The sequence below is a fragment of the Crassostrea angulata genome, chromosome 4 (genome assembly GCF_025612915.1).
Source record: "Crassostrea angulata isolate pt1a10 chromosome 4, ASM2561291v2, whole genome shotgun sequence".
NCBI lineage: Eukaryota > Metazoa > Mollusca > Bivalvia > Ostreida > Ostreidae > Magallana > Magallana angulata.
This window is the reverse complement of record NC_069114.1, coordinates 31,538,802-31,557,378: the sequence shown is the minus strand read 5'-3', so window position 1 is coordinate 31,557,378 and position 18,577 is coordinate 31,538,802. Positions and strand designations below refer to the sequence as shown.

At 34.5% G+C, this 18,577-nt stretch overlaps 1 protein-coding gene across 1 annotated transcript; it reads right to left on the bottom strand.

Moving 5' to 3' along the window:
- Positions 1 to 514: 514 nt before the first annotated feature.
- On the bottom strand, positions 515 to 17,946 carry LOC128180862 (importin-5-like). The gene is made up of 26 exons (XM_052849026.1): positions 17,833 to 17,946; positions 16,898 to 16,978; positions 16,134 to 16,326; positions 15,518 to 15,620; positions 15,136 to 15,337; positions 14,888 to 15,013; positions 14,287 to 14,407; positions 13,971 to 14,058; positions 13,499 to 13,605; positions 13,108 to 13,232; positions 12,798 to 12,887; positions 12,489 to 12,662; positions 12,139 to 12,357; positions 11,885 to 11,968; positions 10,972 to 11,104; positions 10,633 to 10,694; positions 10,326 to 10,482; positions 9,899 to 10,071; positions 9,330 to 9,441; positions 7,672 to 7,727; positions 5,521 to 5,643; positions 4,830 to 4,904; positions 4,497 to 4,641; positions 3,154 to 3,382; positions 2,616 to 2,757; positions 515 to 2,408 (listed from the first exon to the last, which is right to left on the bottom strand). Exons 1-26 carry the CDS (start codon positions 17,911 to 17,913, stop codon positions 2,322 to 2,324), a joined length of 3,288 nt encoding a protein of 1,095 aa, XP_052704986.1. The 5' UTR covers positions 17,914 to 17,946; the 3' UTR covers positions 515 to 2,321.
- Between the last annotated feature and the right edge of the window lie 631 nt (positions 17,947 to 18,577).

Sequence of the window (18,577 nt, the reverse complement as noted above, 5' to 3'; positions counted from 1 at the left end):
GGCTTTAAGGGGCACCTGCTCTAAAACACAAAATTTTTCTAGCATCTGTAATGGCTCAGATTGTCTGCAAACGTCTTGTTTCAAGGACTGTGCTAGTCTCCATCATGCACTAGCACTAGCCTGTGCTGAAATGGGAGCACAGTCCATGCAACACCAGCCTTAAGACACTTTCTGCATCTCTAGATCTACAGTCCTTCCCCTGTACTTGCTATGTGCTGGTGTGCACCTGGTCACTAGCACTAGCCTGTGCTGGGAGAGGAGTCACCTATTCATCAAACAGATCATCTTCATCAAGGAGCCTTACCACCGCTGTGACAGTGAAATGACTGCAGCCACTAGTTGTACTCATTTTCGTACTGCATACTGGTGATCAAACTTGTGCTGAAGGAGGCATTATTGACATCTAATCCAAGCTCAATTGTGTGGAAAGAATTTGTTGTCCAACATCTCCACTAAATATGCCTTTTGATTCATACAAATATAGTTTTTGGGTTGCATAAAACTCAACAGAAGATTACATTTTAACATCTTTTAATGCCCATTGCATAATATCTGCCACTGCAATCTTCAAGTGTCTAGTTTACACAAATGGACACTAATTGGTAGATACCTCTATCATATAAATCTAAGATAACAACCCTCAAATCTATAATTATGTCATTTTATGTAGAATTCAACATGTAAAATAAAGCAATGACTCAGTTTGTGAACATAGTATTACAGAGCAAGTTTTTTCCCCCCATTGACAATGACTATCAGTATTACCTATGAAATCTCATTCAATGCAACTACATAACACTATCATGAGGTATCTTGGTATGCCTAATCCAAACTCTAGTTTGTTAAAATGCTCATACTTTAAAATATCTCCAAAAGACGGAGAAAACAATGGGATTAACATGCAGTGTCTTTTTCCTCCCATAATATAATTTCAAAAGACATTTCAATGATGGTTTTATTGACATTGATACTGCGGTTGTGCTTTTTCTCACACAGAGAAGTGTTAAGGAGTGTTTAACATAATAGATATAGTAATAAAAGGAGGAAAAAGGCCAAACTTAACAACAACAATAAGCAGTGTTCATCATATTCATTAACAACAAACCACACTTTCTTTCATGAATGGAAAAAAAATATCAATTAGATAAGGCTGAGTTCATTATTATACAAATGAACAAATTACTCTTAAGAAAAGCACTTCAATGAATCAATTCTGTAACATTCAAGTATGAAAAAAAAAGAAATATTAACAGCTAGTGTTAAAACTTAATTTTACAAGCATATTTTGCTACCTACATTAACAGTATCACAACCCTTTAGTTTTTTTTTTTTTTAATACAGACAGGTATATACCCTTCACTATGAAACTAAAATCTACAAGCAATTCTTTTTAAAATGTTCATGATTTCAAATATCTAACACTTTACCAAATTAATTGATTCTACATCCTTTTCTTTTTTTTAATTTCCATATGGCTCATCATCCCTCTGAATAATCTTACATCAATTTTGCTTTACTGCAGATAAACACTTTCCAAAACAAATTTAAATAATTACAGAATGCAAAATGTTTACCCAGACATTCACTTTATAGAAAAAAAAGAATTGTTTTTTATCCTTTTGAGTTTCCTCTTTTCTATAAATAGGATCATTGAACTATACTTCACATCAGGTTTTACCATCGATTGTACATGTATTTTAAAAGAACATTTTAAAAAGTACTCAGTTTGAAACATCATTAAATTTAATAAAAAATCCTTCAAAATTTTAATGGTCAAACAATCAAAAAACAAAAATACGGCAGATATTTTTTCTGCAATCTGAAGATTCTCCAGGTCAATGCAGATGTATAGAATTGGAGTATAGAATACTACACCAAGACTGATTTCACACAATATTTCAAATCCTTCCAAATTTTTATCTACAATTCAAGTTTTTACAAATTGGTAAACTATTTATATTAAAAGTGGGTTTTGAAATCTGTTGAAATTCCTAGTTTGGTGAGTTTGCACTCCATTGGAAGCAGAAAGTCCGACCTTTGGTTTGCCCAAGCTCACGCAGTATTCATGGGTTTCTCTCTCCCTCTCCTCTTTCTCTCTCTCCCCATCTCTCTCTCATTCTCACACATGCACAGCATCCATAACAATTGCACAGAGTTAGTTTGTAGGATTGAATCCTGAATGTTTTATGAAAGCCCTGGTCTTCAGCAATGTTAAAAAGCGAAGCAGATCATCCAAGCTGGATCACACAAACTCTTCATGTTTTGCCACACACCACTATAAAGTTTTAAAGTCTGGGATAGCAACTAATGTTTGTAGAGGGTCAACCATTAGACAGAGCGTTCGACAGTGCTTCTTTCTGTTCTTCTGATAGTTGTTGTATACAGGCATGGAATAACTCCTGGTTTCCCTTTATTAAAAAAATCAAAAATTAAATGCAATTTAATCATCTTTTTTTTAAGCAAATAAACAAAGAGAAGAACTCATTCATAGCTAAATCTATTCCAGAGATTTTTAACCAACAGCATTTAAACAGAAACTGTCCATAATGTAACCCTCTGTACTTTACAAGCCGGCATTTAAACAGCATTGAATTGTTACAGTGTACGGTACTTACTTGGAGTTGCCGGACAATGTTCAACATTCGAGGATAACAGTCGCTCTCCTTGTCCACCGCCTCACGACTCAGGGCTTCCCCAATGATGCTGATTACCCGCGGCAGGTTCTCATTGTTGGTGCCCAGTATCAATGGATGGTTTCTGTTCAATTCAAGGAGTTCCATTTATTAATTTTATCTACATTAATTCTTCTTACTAGTTCTAAGCTTGTAAAGTTTGTATGGGCAAAGTGATGTAGTCATACGCCTTAGGATAGTTACTGAAAGGTTGCCGATTCAAATTTCAGGCATCAAGCCCAGGTTTCTATAAGCATCTTGGCTTGAAAAGATTAAACTCAGTGCAACTTTAAAGTTTGTATGCAGTCTAAGCAATCTTACACACATTACTTGTTAGTGCCTGATCAACTACCCCAGTATATAACAAAGGGAAAGATTGATGGCATCAAAGCAGAAAAAAATGAAATCCAGGCAAAGTTTTGCCATTGAAAATTTTCATCTAAGCAATGAGAGTGCATTGCTGAAAAGAGTGAGCACTTACCCCTCAATAAGATCACAGAGATAGTTGTAGATATGGACCGCCTCATCCTCATCCTCCCACACAGGCAGCCAGCTGAACCAGAGAGGAAGCACCTCATTGAGGTTGATCTGGCTGCTGTTGTATTTACAGATCTTGGTGACGGCCGAGATGGCATTCTCTGTGGGGTTGATATTCTCCTCAGCTCGAGATTCAGGGTCCTGGATCACTTTAACAAGCAATGGCAATGCCTCTGTAAATGAAAAGAAATATATTATGTAAAAATTCAGGAATGTCATTGACTTTAGTGTTCTTAGACTGAACCAACACTGATTTAGTGCTATAATGTCTAGAGTGTTTGTTAAATATCAATGTACCTTCATAGACTCAATTATACAGATTCAGTGATTTTTCTACATTTTTCAAATGGGGCCTGGACCTTTACATCTGGGAAAAATCAGCAACATTTTCACAATTTTGGGAAAAATTGATATTGTTTTTCAATCTTATTGATTGTAAAATACAGTATATACAAGAGATTTATAACCTTTTAATAAATCTGCTGTAAAAATAACAAATTTGTTTTGTTCAGTGAGCCTATTTCTTTTTTTTTTTGGTGATACATGTAATATTTCCCAAAAGCGAAAATCCCCTCATTACAAATGTATGAAATTTTTTTTGTAAGTCCATATACAAGCACAGGTAAAGATGATATATCAGAGGAAAACAGTCTCTCAAGACAATATCTTGACAGACGCTTTGAATAGTTATACCTGTGCTTGTATTTGGACTTTCGAGATTTTTGTCAGACCAGTTGTATCCATTTTGCGAAGTCGTTTAATATAATATTATGCATTATGCTACATGATTTCAGACCGATTAAATGAATAACACCCTGAACCAGGTGTGTTGTCTTGGTCTTTTATACGCATCATATAGCACCTGTATTTTCGTTATTGACGGAAGAGTCTGAATGACGGAGATTCATTGCGTTTAATTGTAGATAAGTCGTACGAGAAAAATTCAAGTCAATAAGAACAACAACGTAAATATTTTACTCATTTTTCATTGGGAAAAAAAACCATGATCAAATTCGGAAAAATCGGAAATTTTTGCTAGGGGAAAGGGCCGATATTCGGACCCAAATTTGGTGTAGAAAAATCACCGCAGATTAATATTAAAAAATAATTTTATCACTGTTAAAACACAAAATAATGAGTTGTCACTAAAGCTCTTCATCCTCAGTGACTCAACTTGGAGAGAGGGTTATAGTAATGATCTTAGTCAATTTGATTTCTTCAGAAAAGCGTGTCTAGAAAGACCATTCTCACTGCTACTAATATCAAATTGGCACAAAGGGTAATTACCGGCACAAGTGGCAGCGTATAACTCTGTGCCAAACTGGGCCATCACGCCCACCCCATAGGCTGCGGCCTGTCTGATCTCTGGCTGGGTGTCACACACGTATCCCAGCATGCTCTTCAGGAAGTACTCCTGATACTTCACAGAATGCTGAAATGACAAGGGACAATACTTATTTAGATGAATCCACGTAAATTTTAAAAACGTACGAATAATGGTAAATTGAACTTTGATGAATTCAATTCCAACTATACAAGAAATTGAGTTAGAGAGCAGTTTAACGTATAAAAGATATATAACCCCATGCATTAAGAATTTGAAATATCACCATTACTTACAGGTCCGCAGTGCTCCAACACATCGTCCCAGATACATAGTCCCCACTGCTTGTCTGGAGCCGGTCGCTCCGCGGACTGTAATATTACACAACGTTAGTATATGTACACCTTTTAAATACATCTTGTTATTAAGGCACAGCAAAATTTTAAAGACACTTAAATACAGGGATCGTCATGTTTTGAGACATAAATATACTTCTTTTACTGCAGCACATTCTTAGTAAACTAATGCATAAAGATATATTATTTCAATTTTATTTTGCACCATATTGTCTTGAACCACAGAAGTATTTGTACAATGCTTTCCTAGAGGAATTCCCCTTGCTATGATTTCAAGAGAAAGGAGAATTTCAGGGCTTCATGAAATATTGAACACTGTCAGTAAAACATACTTAGAAATCTTTTGCAACTTTTGATTATCTAATTGCATTTCCCATTAATTTTTTTTTTTAAATACTTTTGATGCAAATACAGTGGTTCCTTGCATGACTCATGTATTTTGAAAATATAATAGGCATGAAAACTAATATTAATACTTCCTATGAACAGAAGACATGGATATGGGAGCTAAAATGTGGTTTATACATGTCTGCACCAAACTTGTAAAAATGATTGCCTGTCTGGTTCTTGTATTAGGAATCATATTTTCTGAACATGATACTTTTTTAATGCACCCAATGTGTATTCTTACCAGTAACTTGACAAAATGGTGGAGAAGTTGTTCAAACATTGGCAGAAATTCTTCTTTGTGCGTTCCAAAGAGGGAGTGGACAGTATCAGAAATCTTGCTCAGTATATACACATCCTCGTCATCCTATGAAATGAACACAAAAACAACTTTATATTAACTGATTAGCGATACATATGTACAGCAACATACATAATTTGTGTCAATATGCCCATTCTCAGAATCATCACGTAATTATTTCATCGTTCACATTTCTCAATGCGCAATTGAAATAATAATTCATCATATCTCAGGCTATTTGACACAACTAAGGAATTAGTATTAAAATGAATATGTATGTGTATTTTACTTGTAAATAACAAATCTTTTAAAAAAAGAAACTGCTGAATATATCCCAAATATACAATGAAGCCATGCATGTATGCTGTGAACAAACTACATGTATTATTCACCTGTGAAGCGATTTGCATAAACCTCTTTGTCATCAAAATGTACCTTAATGGGCTTGTCTCTATCATTCATTAAAGATTATACACAGAGGCTCAGTTGGAAAAAATAGATTACACTGGCTCACAATCCCTATTCTTACATGTACAATGATTAAAAAGATGGATTTACAGAATCAAACATGCAATTGTGTAACAGGATAAAAACTTGTCTGAGCCAAAATCATTCAAATCAAAACATGCAAAACATGTAAAGAAACTGATCCAAATCAGTAATGGATATATGCTGAAAACATTTCTGCATGAAAAAATATCAGAGTGTTTCGAGGCCAATTAGGGCCGAGAACTGCCTGATATTTTTTTACACAGAAGTGTTTAAGGCATATATAGTACTTAAAACACTGCCATTAAATTTCATTGTTAGTTTATCCGAGACAGTTCGATTTTGAAGGATATCAGTGCTGTAACGGTCTGATTTTTAGCTCACTGATATCTGACTGTCAAGGGTGAAATTTTAGACTGTGAGAACAAAGGAATGACATCAAAGCAGTGTTTTAATTCATGTTATTCCCTGGCTAGCAGGCTATCTTTAATGTCAAACCCTGCTATGTTGAAATGTACACCTGTTAAAGCTAATGATGAATAAATTCAATAGCTGAATTCTAAACACAAGGCATGTTAATGAACGCCAGTAACTATAAATCGCAATCACAACATCAATTAGTTTGAACTATAAAAAATATGGAAATTATCAATTAAGTTTTCTTTACATTAATGGCAAGTTCATAGGCAATCTATGTCTAATTTAGCACAACTTGGTTTGTTGAAATTGTGTTCATTTTCATCATAATTCGAGATTTTTTTAAAGTAGGAAATCTTGATTACAAAAGCAAAATAGTTTATGTATGTACAGAGTAGATGTACCTTAATGCATGCATTTAAAACAGACTGAAATGCATCAAAATCCTGATATTCTTTTTGCACAAAAACATATAATGTAATCCCTGAGTCAGAATCATCACATGATAATTTCATGGTTAACATTTCTCAATGCGCAATTGAAAAAATAATTCATCATATCTCTGGTTATTTTTATTTTTGCAACAAAAAACTTAACAGCACTGCAAAATTGGGGAAAAAAAACACCCTTGCAAGAGAGCACTGCATTTTTAAAAATACTGCAAGAATGAAAAGAAAGAATAATTTGGAAGTAGATTGCACTAATCTCCATTTCTTCACCAAAGTATATGTCTGTCACCAGTCAATATGTAAATAATTTCTTCCAATGAGCACTAATCTACTTTTCATCTATTTTTCATTTACCCACACCCACCCATTCCCCAGCCCACATGTAACACCTGAAAGATGTTTACTACCAATCATACATGTTTTTTTTTTTTTATCTCCAATAACCAATGTGTTTCTAAAATACCAATTATCTAACCAGATGTAAAATGTGTGCAAAAATATACTGCACATGTCCGAAGAATTCCTTTTAAAACGTGGTAAAAAACCTTTGTGATGGAGAGCTATCTCAGTGTGGCTGTGATAATTTACTTGTTTCTCATGTGCCAAATGTCAGATACTATCTAGCAAATGGGGAAGTTTCATGAAGACAGAGCCTTCAAATGTGCTAAAGGTATGCATCATTCATCTGGCATTATGACTTACATAACTTTTCAAGTGTATCTATACAGAAGAAATTTACCTCATCTAGTAAAGTCTCTTCAACATCTTCATCATAGTCTTCATCTCTTCGTTTTTCTAAGATTAAAGAACACAAGTCAATACTATGTCATCAGTCTATACAAGTTTTCAATGACCCTGAATTATCTGGGATCAACATTTAATGATCCTAAGGTATGTGGGATTCACATTTAATGATTCTGAGTTATCTTGGATTGACATTCAATATCATCTGAGATTGGCATTTGATAATTCTGAGTGATTCTGAGTTATCTTGGATTGATAATCAATTACTTTGAATTATCTGAGAATGGCATTCAATAATTCTGAGTTATTTGGGATTGATACTCTATGATCCCAGGTCATCTGGGATCGACATTACCGTATTTTTCGGGGCATAGGCCGGTATTTTTTTCTCCGATGAGCGAGCCCCGGCCTATCCCCTGGGATCAGCTATTCTTAGACTCAAAGTTAAAAAAAATTAACAGTAAAATATAAAATCCACTGTTTTTATCCGTTGTACTGTTGTAGCAGTTTATTATGAGGGTTGGGTTTTTTCATCCGTTTGAACTATTGTTCGATAGTTGTCCCGTTGATAATTTTTGTAATGACATCGTAAGTAATAAAATGTACAGTACTGTACGAGTTATTTCTTTACAATCCCAATCAAAAGAATTTTTCCCCCACGTTCGTGTATGAACCCTGGAAACTATTATTGCACAGTAAAAAAGAAAACAAAACCGGGTTGAATGTAATATGACGGAATTTTTGTGAATTCTTCATGTCTGCGTTCGTGGGAATCACTGGTCTTGGGTGTAGAATAAATCAAATGCTTCGTGTTTTTACAATTAATTTTCTGTTGGATGAAATAACGGTATTCTGGTGTCGTGTGTATATACAAAGGTGTGAAACCCGTGACTAAAACACAGCATGGGGGCACGTAGCCTAGTGTACACCGTTACACTTCATTGCATTAACTGTGTTTTTAACATTACAACTTCTCTGCATAACGTCGCTATTTAATTAATTAGTGGAAAGAACACAAATTAATTATTTTATGTTTGGTATTTCGTTTTCTCATTCCTAGCGATTACGGGGGATAACTCTATTTGAATATGAAACCACGTGTTGAGCTAATGGACGCCATACCCCGTATTTTCAAGTAGCTTTCAAAGTATAACTTGATTAAATGAGATTTAGCAATAAGGTATTAATAAAATATAAAAGGTTTGGTAAAATATTATACTTAGTTCTACCAGACAGAACCACGGAGGTTGGTGTTGCAATTAAATTTACACTATGTAAAATTACGATACATAACGATACACTTACGAATACGGAAGAGACCAAACAGCCACAAAACAGATTAATTTTTTAAAATTGCTTAAAATATCTATGTTAAGCAAATTTAATAACTTTAATTACTCTTTTGACTTTCTACATCGATATTCTGAAAGTATATACTTAATACGATGACTTCCTTAATCAGCAGTCATACTTTCACTATAGTATTGAAAACAGCTTTTCCCCCAATTCGGCTAGTCTAAGAATTTTTCTTGAATTTTGTCTAAAAATTAGCAATTCGGCCTATGCCCCACATCGACATATGCCCCGAAAAATACGGTATATGATCCAGAGTTATCTGGGATTGGGGATGGACATTTATGAGGGAGACATTACCCTGTCTATCCTCCTGTCTCTTGAAGTGTGTCTGCAGCTGTTTGTCCATCAGTTGCATTAGGTGTTGTAGGTTCTCTGTTGACAAACAGCCCCGGCCTAACTTCTCAATACACTACAGAAATAACCACACAATCTTATTTGTAATGGCTCACTTAATACAATACTTAAAGTGTAACATACAAATTGCAATGCATTAAGACAATCTTCATCAAATGCAACAATGTGCTTATAATTTCAATTTTAAGCTGAAAGTTTTAGCATGCTGTCTTTTTATAAGTACTTTTAATAGTAAAATATTTGTTCAAAAATATTATGAATTGTGCATAAACTCTCTTACATTACAAAATACAACTTTGTTGAAATGTACTATGCATTACACATAAATGTCAAATAATCAACTTTAAAGATGCCAAAATGTCAGATACTATCTAGCAAATGGGGAAGTTTCATGAAGACATGCCTTCAAGTGTGCTAAAGGTTTGCATCATACATCAAGGCATCTAAAACCTAAGTGAACATCTTGCAGAAAATACTAACTTACGACTTGAGTATTCCATGAGCATCCATACCTTTGCTAATGAGTTCATGTGCTCGGGTAGCACGGTGTTTTCTGGTTCGATCTCGATGGCTTTCAGAAGACTGGGACATATAAACTGCCACATCTCAGCCACGTACTGGTCTCCTCTGATCTTAGCACATTCGATCAGGTAAGGCAAACTTTCTGATGCAGCTATCCTGATATCTAGGGAGAAAGACTCATGATTTCATGAAGTGCATTTGAATATCAGTTTAGACTTCATACAGCTAATCCATCTACAGAAATAATGAACCATTCCACATCTTTTCAAAAATGATCTGCCTATTTCTACATCCAAATTTCTGCTGAACAGCATACATAGCAAGAAAATATACTACATGCACATGAAAAAAGATGCACCAATAGAATTATAGCATTTAATGTGTAAAATTCTTTTCAACAAAATATCATTTTCATACCATCATGGAAGTAGAACTTGAGCAATGGAACCATGATTTTGACCACCTCCTCTGCATATTCGGCAAAGCCTTCCTTCAATTCGCGAGCATAACACACCAACATCTGACAGGCGGTAGCCTTCTCTTCCAGACCAGCTGTTCTTATTCCAAAACTTTGCTAGAGAAGAGAATTACGACAACAGAAAATTAAACATAGCAAATTGAAACTGTCAGAAAGCACAAGTTGAAGACAAGAATTCCTTCACATGGTTCAGATTAGTAAAGAGTTAAGAGAAACAGTGAATGGTCAACAAGGCATGGAAGTTACCTGGTCACCAACAGTTACAAACTGCCACTCTGTGTCACTCTCCATGTCTTTGATTTCATCACCTGTAAAATATGTGATGTTCCCTTTTGAAGTTTGTTTAAAGTTAAATTTCCTTCAGCAAAACACCGAAACTTTTGGCATTTAAAATACAGTAAAAGCATTTACGACACACAAAAGTGTTGAAGAAATCACACAATTTCACATCACATTGAATAAAAGATCTTATATCTATGCCTTCTTTCACTTAATAACAACTTCATTCATCAGATCAAAGCAGAACAGTGAATTTTCCCATCGATACAGTTAGAATCTTATCTGTACTGTATTGTATTCACTTACTGTCCAACAAGGCGACTTCTGGTTTGAGTGATGCCGCTTTAAGAACAGGTCCCATAACAATAGGCAGGTACTGCTGGAAGTCCTTCCCCAGGATTTTACACATTCTGGCCCAGGCAGAGATAAGGTAGGAAAGCTACAACATAAATATTCTTTCACTTGCTTGTAAGAAAAGAACATGTATTGTGCAGCATAATTAAAAGTATGCAGAAGCAGGAACATGTTTGTATCACTTTCCTACATTTACAATATCTTTGTTGGAAATTCCATGCAAAATTACTGTTTAAGGTAGCTCCATACTCGTAAAATTCTCTGAGGAAAGTTGAAAAACCGAACTGATTTCGACTTAATAGACTTAAATGTCATCAATTGTTAGAAAAAATATACATGTCATCACACTTTTTGAGATGCCAGATAAACATAAACTAAAGCATATTTTAGCATTAGAAAATGTATTTTTTTTCTGTTAAAAGTAAAATCTTGTAGGCAGAAATTTGTTTTTCTTGTTTAATTTTAAAGTCAACTTTATCAGAAAACTAAAATTACAAAAATATTTTAAAATTAATCGTTGGAATAAGAAAAACTATGGCATTTAGACATACAACTGAGAGAAAAGTCAGAAAAAGAGTTATTTCCCCTTTGCATAGATAAAATATATAAAAATTTGGAAATTTCGTATAAAATTAAGTGCGAAAATATCTTTAACCTACCAATAATTCTAATTACATCCATGTGATTGTATTCACATAAAATAAATAAAACTATCTTGCACAATTTTTAAAGAATTCAAAGTTTTACAAAAAAGTGTGACGTCACAGAACACTGGATCTACTTTAAGAGCTTCCTTAGCTTTTTCAGAGTGTATCAACTGTAAACATCCTACAGGGGTTCTTGCAGCACTGGATTCAAATATTACCTGTGGGTCATCATCTGCCAATTCATCAGGTGAAGTCTGGTGTTTCAGGAGAAGCTGCATCACATCACTGCAGTCTTGTAAAAACTGAAGAGAAAAAACATCAACATCATCATCATATTTACCTTTCAAAAAAACCCAAAATATCCCCCCATTCAAATTCACAACTCATCTATCAAAGTATTGACAATGCATACAAGTCTGTAGATCAGGAAAAATCACAAATTTTCTCTGAACTCTGAAATAGAATAACTCACCTTTTCTTTTCCAACTGCCAGTCCTATCAAACTGATACACTCAATGGTTTTGCCCCTCAGTAACCGTAACTCTTGTTGGACGGCGTTCTGTACAATGTACTTCAGGCAGGGCATGAAGCGGTCATAGTGGGAAATAAATTTCTCCTCTGCAGTGTCAGCCACTGATGCTAAGGTAGTCACTATCTGCTCCAATACCATCTTTGTTCCTTTCTCCATCAGCTATAAAATAATTCAACCAAAATTCTAGTCTCACCTTTTCAGACCAAAATCATCATCTCTCAATAAACTAAGTCTTAATACTAAAATACCTTGTACTTTAAATTTATGTTTATTGAACTTGAAATACTTGCCTCTTTGAATTTGCTGTTGAGAACCTCCTCCAATTTGAGGATGATGACGTCCAGGTATTGTGATAAGATCACTTTTGGACATTCTTCACTGAAGTTTACCAGGGCTGCTGCACCATGGGCCTGAACTCGAGGATTGCTGTTGTCATCCAAAATTTGTAGTAAACTGGGAACTAACTGAAAATAGGGAAATTTCCACAATAAGAGAGACACACAATCAGAGAAGAGTTAGAGTCTGCTGTAGCTGATGATGATATTTGATCCGAGAGAGAAAAAGAGAGGAAAGAAAGAGAAAATGAAATTAGAATATACTTTTTCATGGAATTTTTTCTGAAAGAGGGGGCCAAAGTCTGTACACATCTGTCCTAGGGCATTGCAGGATGCATACCGAACTCTTGGGTGCTGTAATATAAAAAGAACACTTCTCATAAAACTCTCTTTACAAATTCAATCAGGCTGTGGACATTTCAATTCTGCACACTTTGGCCAAAGGGATATAAATTGAAATGACATGTTAATGATTTTCCCACAAAAGGTACATATCAAAAAGAGAGAAAAATTAAATGTCAGCTGATCCCACTTGAATTGCCCCATGAGCCATTAGTTTTGGCTAATATCTTACTGGGTCTTTAAGAAATGGTAAGATGGCCTCCAGCACATTCCCTAGCATGGTCTCCATCTGTTGGTGGCAGCCCTCCCCGCAGGCTGATATGGCCATCAAGGCTGCGTGTCTGTACCGCCAGTCATCTGTAACCATCAAACATTCTGTTAGTAACATTTTATTTACTAACGCACATTTATTAGTGGTTAAATATTTACAGGAACCATCATAAGTCCAAATAAAATGCATAGCAATTTAGAGATCATTAATCATAATTCAACCCAAAATTTATTCAAGGAAGAAAAACATTTTTTTGCTAGAACGAAACTGAAGCATTGTATGGCATCAAACAGAGATGGTGTCAAAATTTAAGCAATTTAACATACTACAACAAATTACAATAAATACTGACTGTTTTGCAACATCTGGGGCACATTGGACAAGATGTGTGGCAGCATAGTCTTCCCTCCCAAAGCGCAAGCCATCCTGTCTAAGGCACTCTCTGATGCTATCGCATTGCTAGAAACAAAATTTATACTGACTCTCATTTCACATCAAAATTCTAGTGAGTTTTTTTTTTTTTTTTTTTTTTTTTTTTTAGCATAAACTGATCTACATATAGCTCCATGTTATTGTATTCCGCCTTCAAGTATTTATACTGTAAATTCCTTATTTTACATGAGTACTTAAATAGTCTTAATTCCAGGATTCCTCTGTTTTGCATCAAATCACAAGAATATAAAATAGCGAGCACCGATTTTTGTTAAGATTTTACATAGCTTATAACTGTCTCAAAAATCGGGAGGACTGCTTCTTGCTATATCAATTCCTCGTGTTTAATAAGGAATTTACAGTATTTTGTGGAAATTAAATGGAGGTCTTACCTATCTGTATCCTCTTCCTCAGGTTCATCTTGCATCGACCAATCAGGTTCCTCTTCTAAATCAACCATCATGGCCAAAACCTGGGGTACTGTCAAAAGAGTCATAATCATCATTGCCTGATAATATCTCATGAAAGTATATCAAACATAAGCCTCAACTTCATAGGATGATTTCAATATAATTAACAGTCATAAACTTGACATTTATATTTTTTCTTGATACCTCACAGAATCATACACTTGCCTGGATGAATTTTTTTTTTTAAGTAATAAAAGACATCTTGCATGTTTCTACATCACTATATTTTTCTATGTACCTAATAGAGGCATGAACTTTGCATTTTTCCGGACCATGGCAGGTGCGGTCTCTGACAAGGTGACAATCACTTCCAGACCCAGCTGTCTCCACGAGTCATCCAGACTGCAGTCCGAAACCACCTACAGAAACATAAGTAGAAAAATCCATTACAAGATACTGAGACAGACTTGTGGAACACTGTAATTAGTAATTTACTGAAATATAAAAGATTCTGTAGTTTATGCAACAGTGACAATGGAAACGATCACCACTTTATTTCGATATGTCAAGCTTCAAATGATCATAGAAAATTGTGTTCCACCCCTATCTGCTGATATCATAAGATCATGTGCATGTGCCTTGTAAAAGCATATAAAATTAATTTCACAAGGAAAAGTGCCTTTTATCAATATTCTTACGAAAATAATTCATAAAAGTCTTGAAACGCCAATTCAAATATCAACTGTACTGTATTGCTCTCTACATTGTGTCTTGTTTGACATTGTACCAATTAACATCTTTTCTCAGTTGTTTTATGCAATAAAACAGAAAATTAAATGCATTCTGCTATGTCTAAACAATAAGTGAGAAATCTCAAATGTTGAAGATGTGAAACTTGCCTTCAGACAAAACGGAAAGACCGTTTCCATGTGGGGCCTTAGAACTTTTGGAACGTTTTCAGCCAGTTCAATCAAGCACTTGAGCAGACTATCATCTTCCTGTGCACTCAGGCTAACATTTATCAACTGCAAAAATCAAATCTTAATCATAAAAACTTGACCCAATAATTTTGAAACAAGAAAATTTTCCAAAAACTGGATTATGGCTTAGAAGAATCTACCGGTACATGCAAGACACCCCCTCTTACTTGTATCATGGGTGGGATAAGATCTTTGAACTGCCCCATGAGTTGAGGAGAGTTGTCATTAGCTGACAGGAAGGCTGTCATGGCTTTCACGGCCTCGGCTTGCACCTCGGGATTCTCAGTGTCATTCAAACACCTCGACAACATTTGTTTGATGACATCTAAGTAGTGAGCTTGTTGGTTGCCAAATATCCCAGGAACTTGGCTAAGTGAAGAAAATGCAAATAAAATTTTTGTTAAATAGTGATCAAATTAAACGCCAAAAAAAATTATAAGAATATATTATGTGTTTGATAAGCAGTTTTAGCTTAAATGTACAGAAGTATGTATGATAAAGAAAACAAACGTCTGTTCTCATTCTTATTTTTTCCTCCCTAAAGCTTACCCAAATATATGGAGAGCACAACTCCTGAGTCCTGAGTCTGGGGAATTAGCACACTCAAACATGTACTTCAGAACCTCTGGCCATGTCATGTTGTCTTCATCATCTTCAAAGAAACAAAGGTCTTCATCAATTTCACATCAAGTGCTTTTCACTCGTTTATTTATTTTCTTGTCACTGTACAATGTACAAGACAGGAAGCATTATATTGTATTGAAATACTCTTTCTTAGCTTTTTTTTTTAAAATTCCCTAGTATAAGACTTAGTGTTTTCAATATTAACAAAACTACAACTTTAACCCATGATGAGCCTTTTTAACGGCAAATGCAAGGAAAGGATGCCCCTTGGTCAAATGACTTCCTTTCAGGTTAAAATAAAATTTGATTTCATTGGCAATCTTATTGCAAAGACTCATTCAAACGTTTCCTTTCTAAAAACTTATGGACCAGGTACATAGTGGGACTGACAGATGAACACAATGATTCTTATAAATCCATCAAACTTTGTTTTCAGGGCCTATACATGACAAATAAGTGCCATTAATAGTGATAACATCATAGATTCATTAGAACCAACAACTTAATTACAAGATACATTTAACCACCACAAGTAGCCTACCGATCAGATTTCTGGCCAGTTCGGCTGCGGCATCACAGATTTTCTTGCGGACTGCTGGCGTGTCCTCTTCTTGGATAAGAACCAAGATCTGCTCTTTGACTGCATTCTGGATGTTTGCTGGAACCTGGGGCCAAAACTCTTCGAAATTGTTTGCAAATAAACGCCGTAGCAGCACAGGTGCAAGTGTCCTGACCTGAACAAGAACCAACAGTAAGAACTATAAATCTAAAAGTTCCCAAGAAGTTGAAAACATTAAATATTCAAATGAGTTTTATTTTGTCTGAACATGTACATGGTATTTGCCTAAATCTTTTTTCTATTACACAATGTATTCCTATGGCATGCTACATGACATGTAAGATTGCACAATAGCTCGAAACACAATATTAATTTAGGAATCTTAAAGGATAATTAATTGATAAGTTCCCTATTGGTGACAGAATATAAATTTGATGTGATTTACCCCTTTCCCCAATACAATAACTGATATTTATTAAAACACAGAAATAATACCTATTCAGACATTATATATATTTTTCAATAAATCACAGAAAATATAACAGTATCATGTCAAATATCAAAAGTAGTTTGATTTTACTTGTGTTCTGAACTTACATTGACAAGCTCTGTTTCACTGGTTAGCATATATAAATGAGTTGTTCTTATGAATAAGTTAAAAAAAAACTACCTATAATATATATATTTAACACTTTGGTTAAAATCTGGCACCAGTATAAGTACATTCATCTGAATAACCCAAGTACCTCAACAGACAAGTTTCTGTTCTTCAAGGCAGTGACTAAATATGGCAACTTTGATACCGCTGGTACGCCATCATATGCTTCCTGGAAATAAATATAAAACATATTTTTAGCTGTGCATTCTAAATATAAATTGAATTTTATTTAAACAAGTGTTTTGAAAGTCAAACTCAGGGGATTACTGAGATTGGAAGTGATTAAATATTATCTTTGAATCTTTTTTTTAAGTAATAAAAGACATCTTGCATGTGCATCTGATCCATTAATAATTTACATAGCAAGAAAATTGAAAAAACAAGCAACAGCTGATGAATGGAAAAGGTTTAATAACCACCTAAACATTAACAAAGCTGTAATTATGAAAGCGATAAATGATGAAACAACCATACATATGTATATTCTTTCACAAACCGAACACCTAACAGCATATCACTTCAGCTGAAATGCTTCATTTCACATTTATTTATAATTAAGGGTAAGCATAATGTAGCAATGATAACTTAAAAAGAAATGTTCGTGTCGATTAAACAAAATATTATGTCATCTATTTCCATCATTTCCTTTAACTTAGTGTGTTTTAATTAATATCTGTTTAATTATGGTACGATTCGTGTCATGTGCAGCATGGTTGTGAGGGAAGGGGGGAGTTAGGTCTGACCGGAAGTGCATAAAAGAATTCTTTTATAACGAACACAAGTGTTGTATTGTTTAATGAGGAATAAAGTGTATGAAATATGATACCTAATACCTAGCAGCACCATAATAATTACAACGTTACACAAAAACTAGGTGAAAATAACATCTCCATGTGTCATTCTTTAGTGACATGTCCCCCATACATTTCCACGTGGTATGTAGCACGCGAAAGTCGGGCACTAAAATGAAACGAACATCTTGTCTTTCAACTCAAATAATCGGATATAAGTCAAGTACATTACCTCAGCTTTTGTCCGAATCTCATTTTCTGGATTTAATAGTGTGTTTAATAACGTTTCAAACTGTATCTGATCGTCGGCCATCTTCTCTCTCAGGGGTATACAACCACCATGACCTTTAACCTTATAATTCCCGCCTTATTTTTAAACGAGTTCTTTCCCTTTTGCCATGCCACCACAAATTTTACTCCTGTGCCCAATCAGAAAAAACTTGAAACCTTTTGTTTTCTCGCAAGAATTCACGGTTTGTTTTTGTACAAATTTGTATATAAAGGCCTATAAGTTAACGTATTTGATAAATGTACATGTAGATAGAAAACTGTGTTGGCTTTTTATTCTAATCTTCAAGTAATCTATACTAATATATATAAAGATTATATATAAAGTTTCGAATACCAATTTTCACCTATTGGCCCCTCTTGTTCAACAGTTACCTATCCCTCTTTTTAAATTCAAATGCATTTGATCGTTCAATTTCACGGGCACCTGACGTTATATATTTTTCTCATAATAAAAATATATACCTTTATATATCTAATACTAGTGTATACAGACGCAGAATTTTTTTTAAAAACTGCATTGATTCAATGCCGAATCTTTGATGTCGTTTCCTGAGTCCTATTGTGGCGTAAAAAATCGACAAGGGACCCATAGGCTATTTTTTCTCGTGATGGCAGTCATATACATATATATATATATATAACGTTATATATGTGCTCGTGTTCAATTTCACAATTAAACGAAGTTC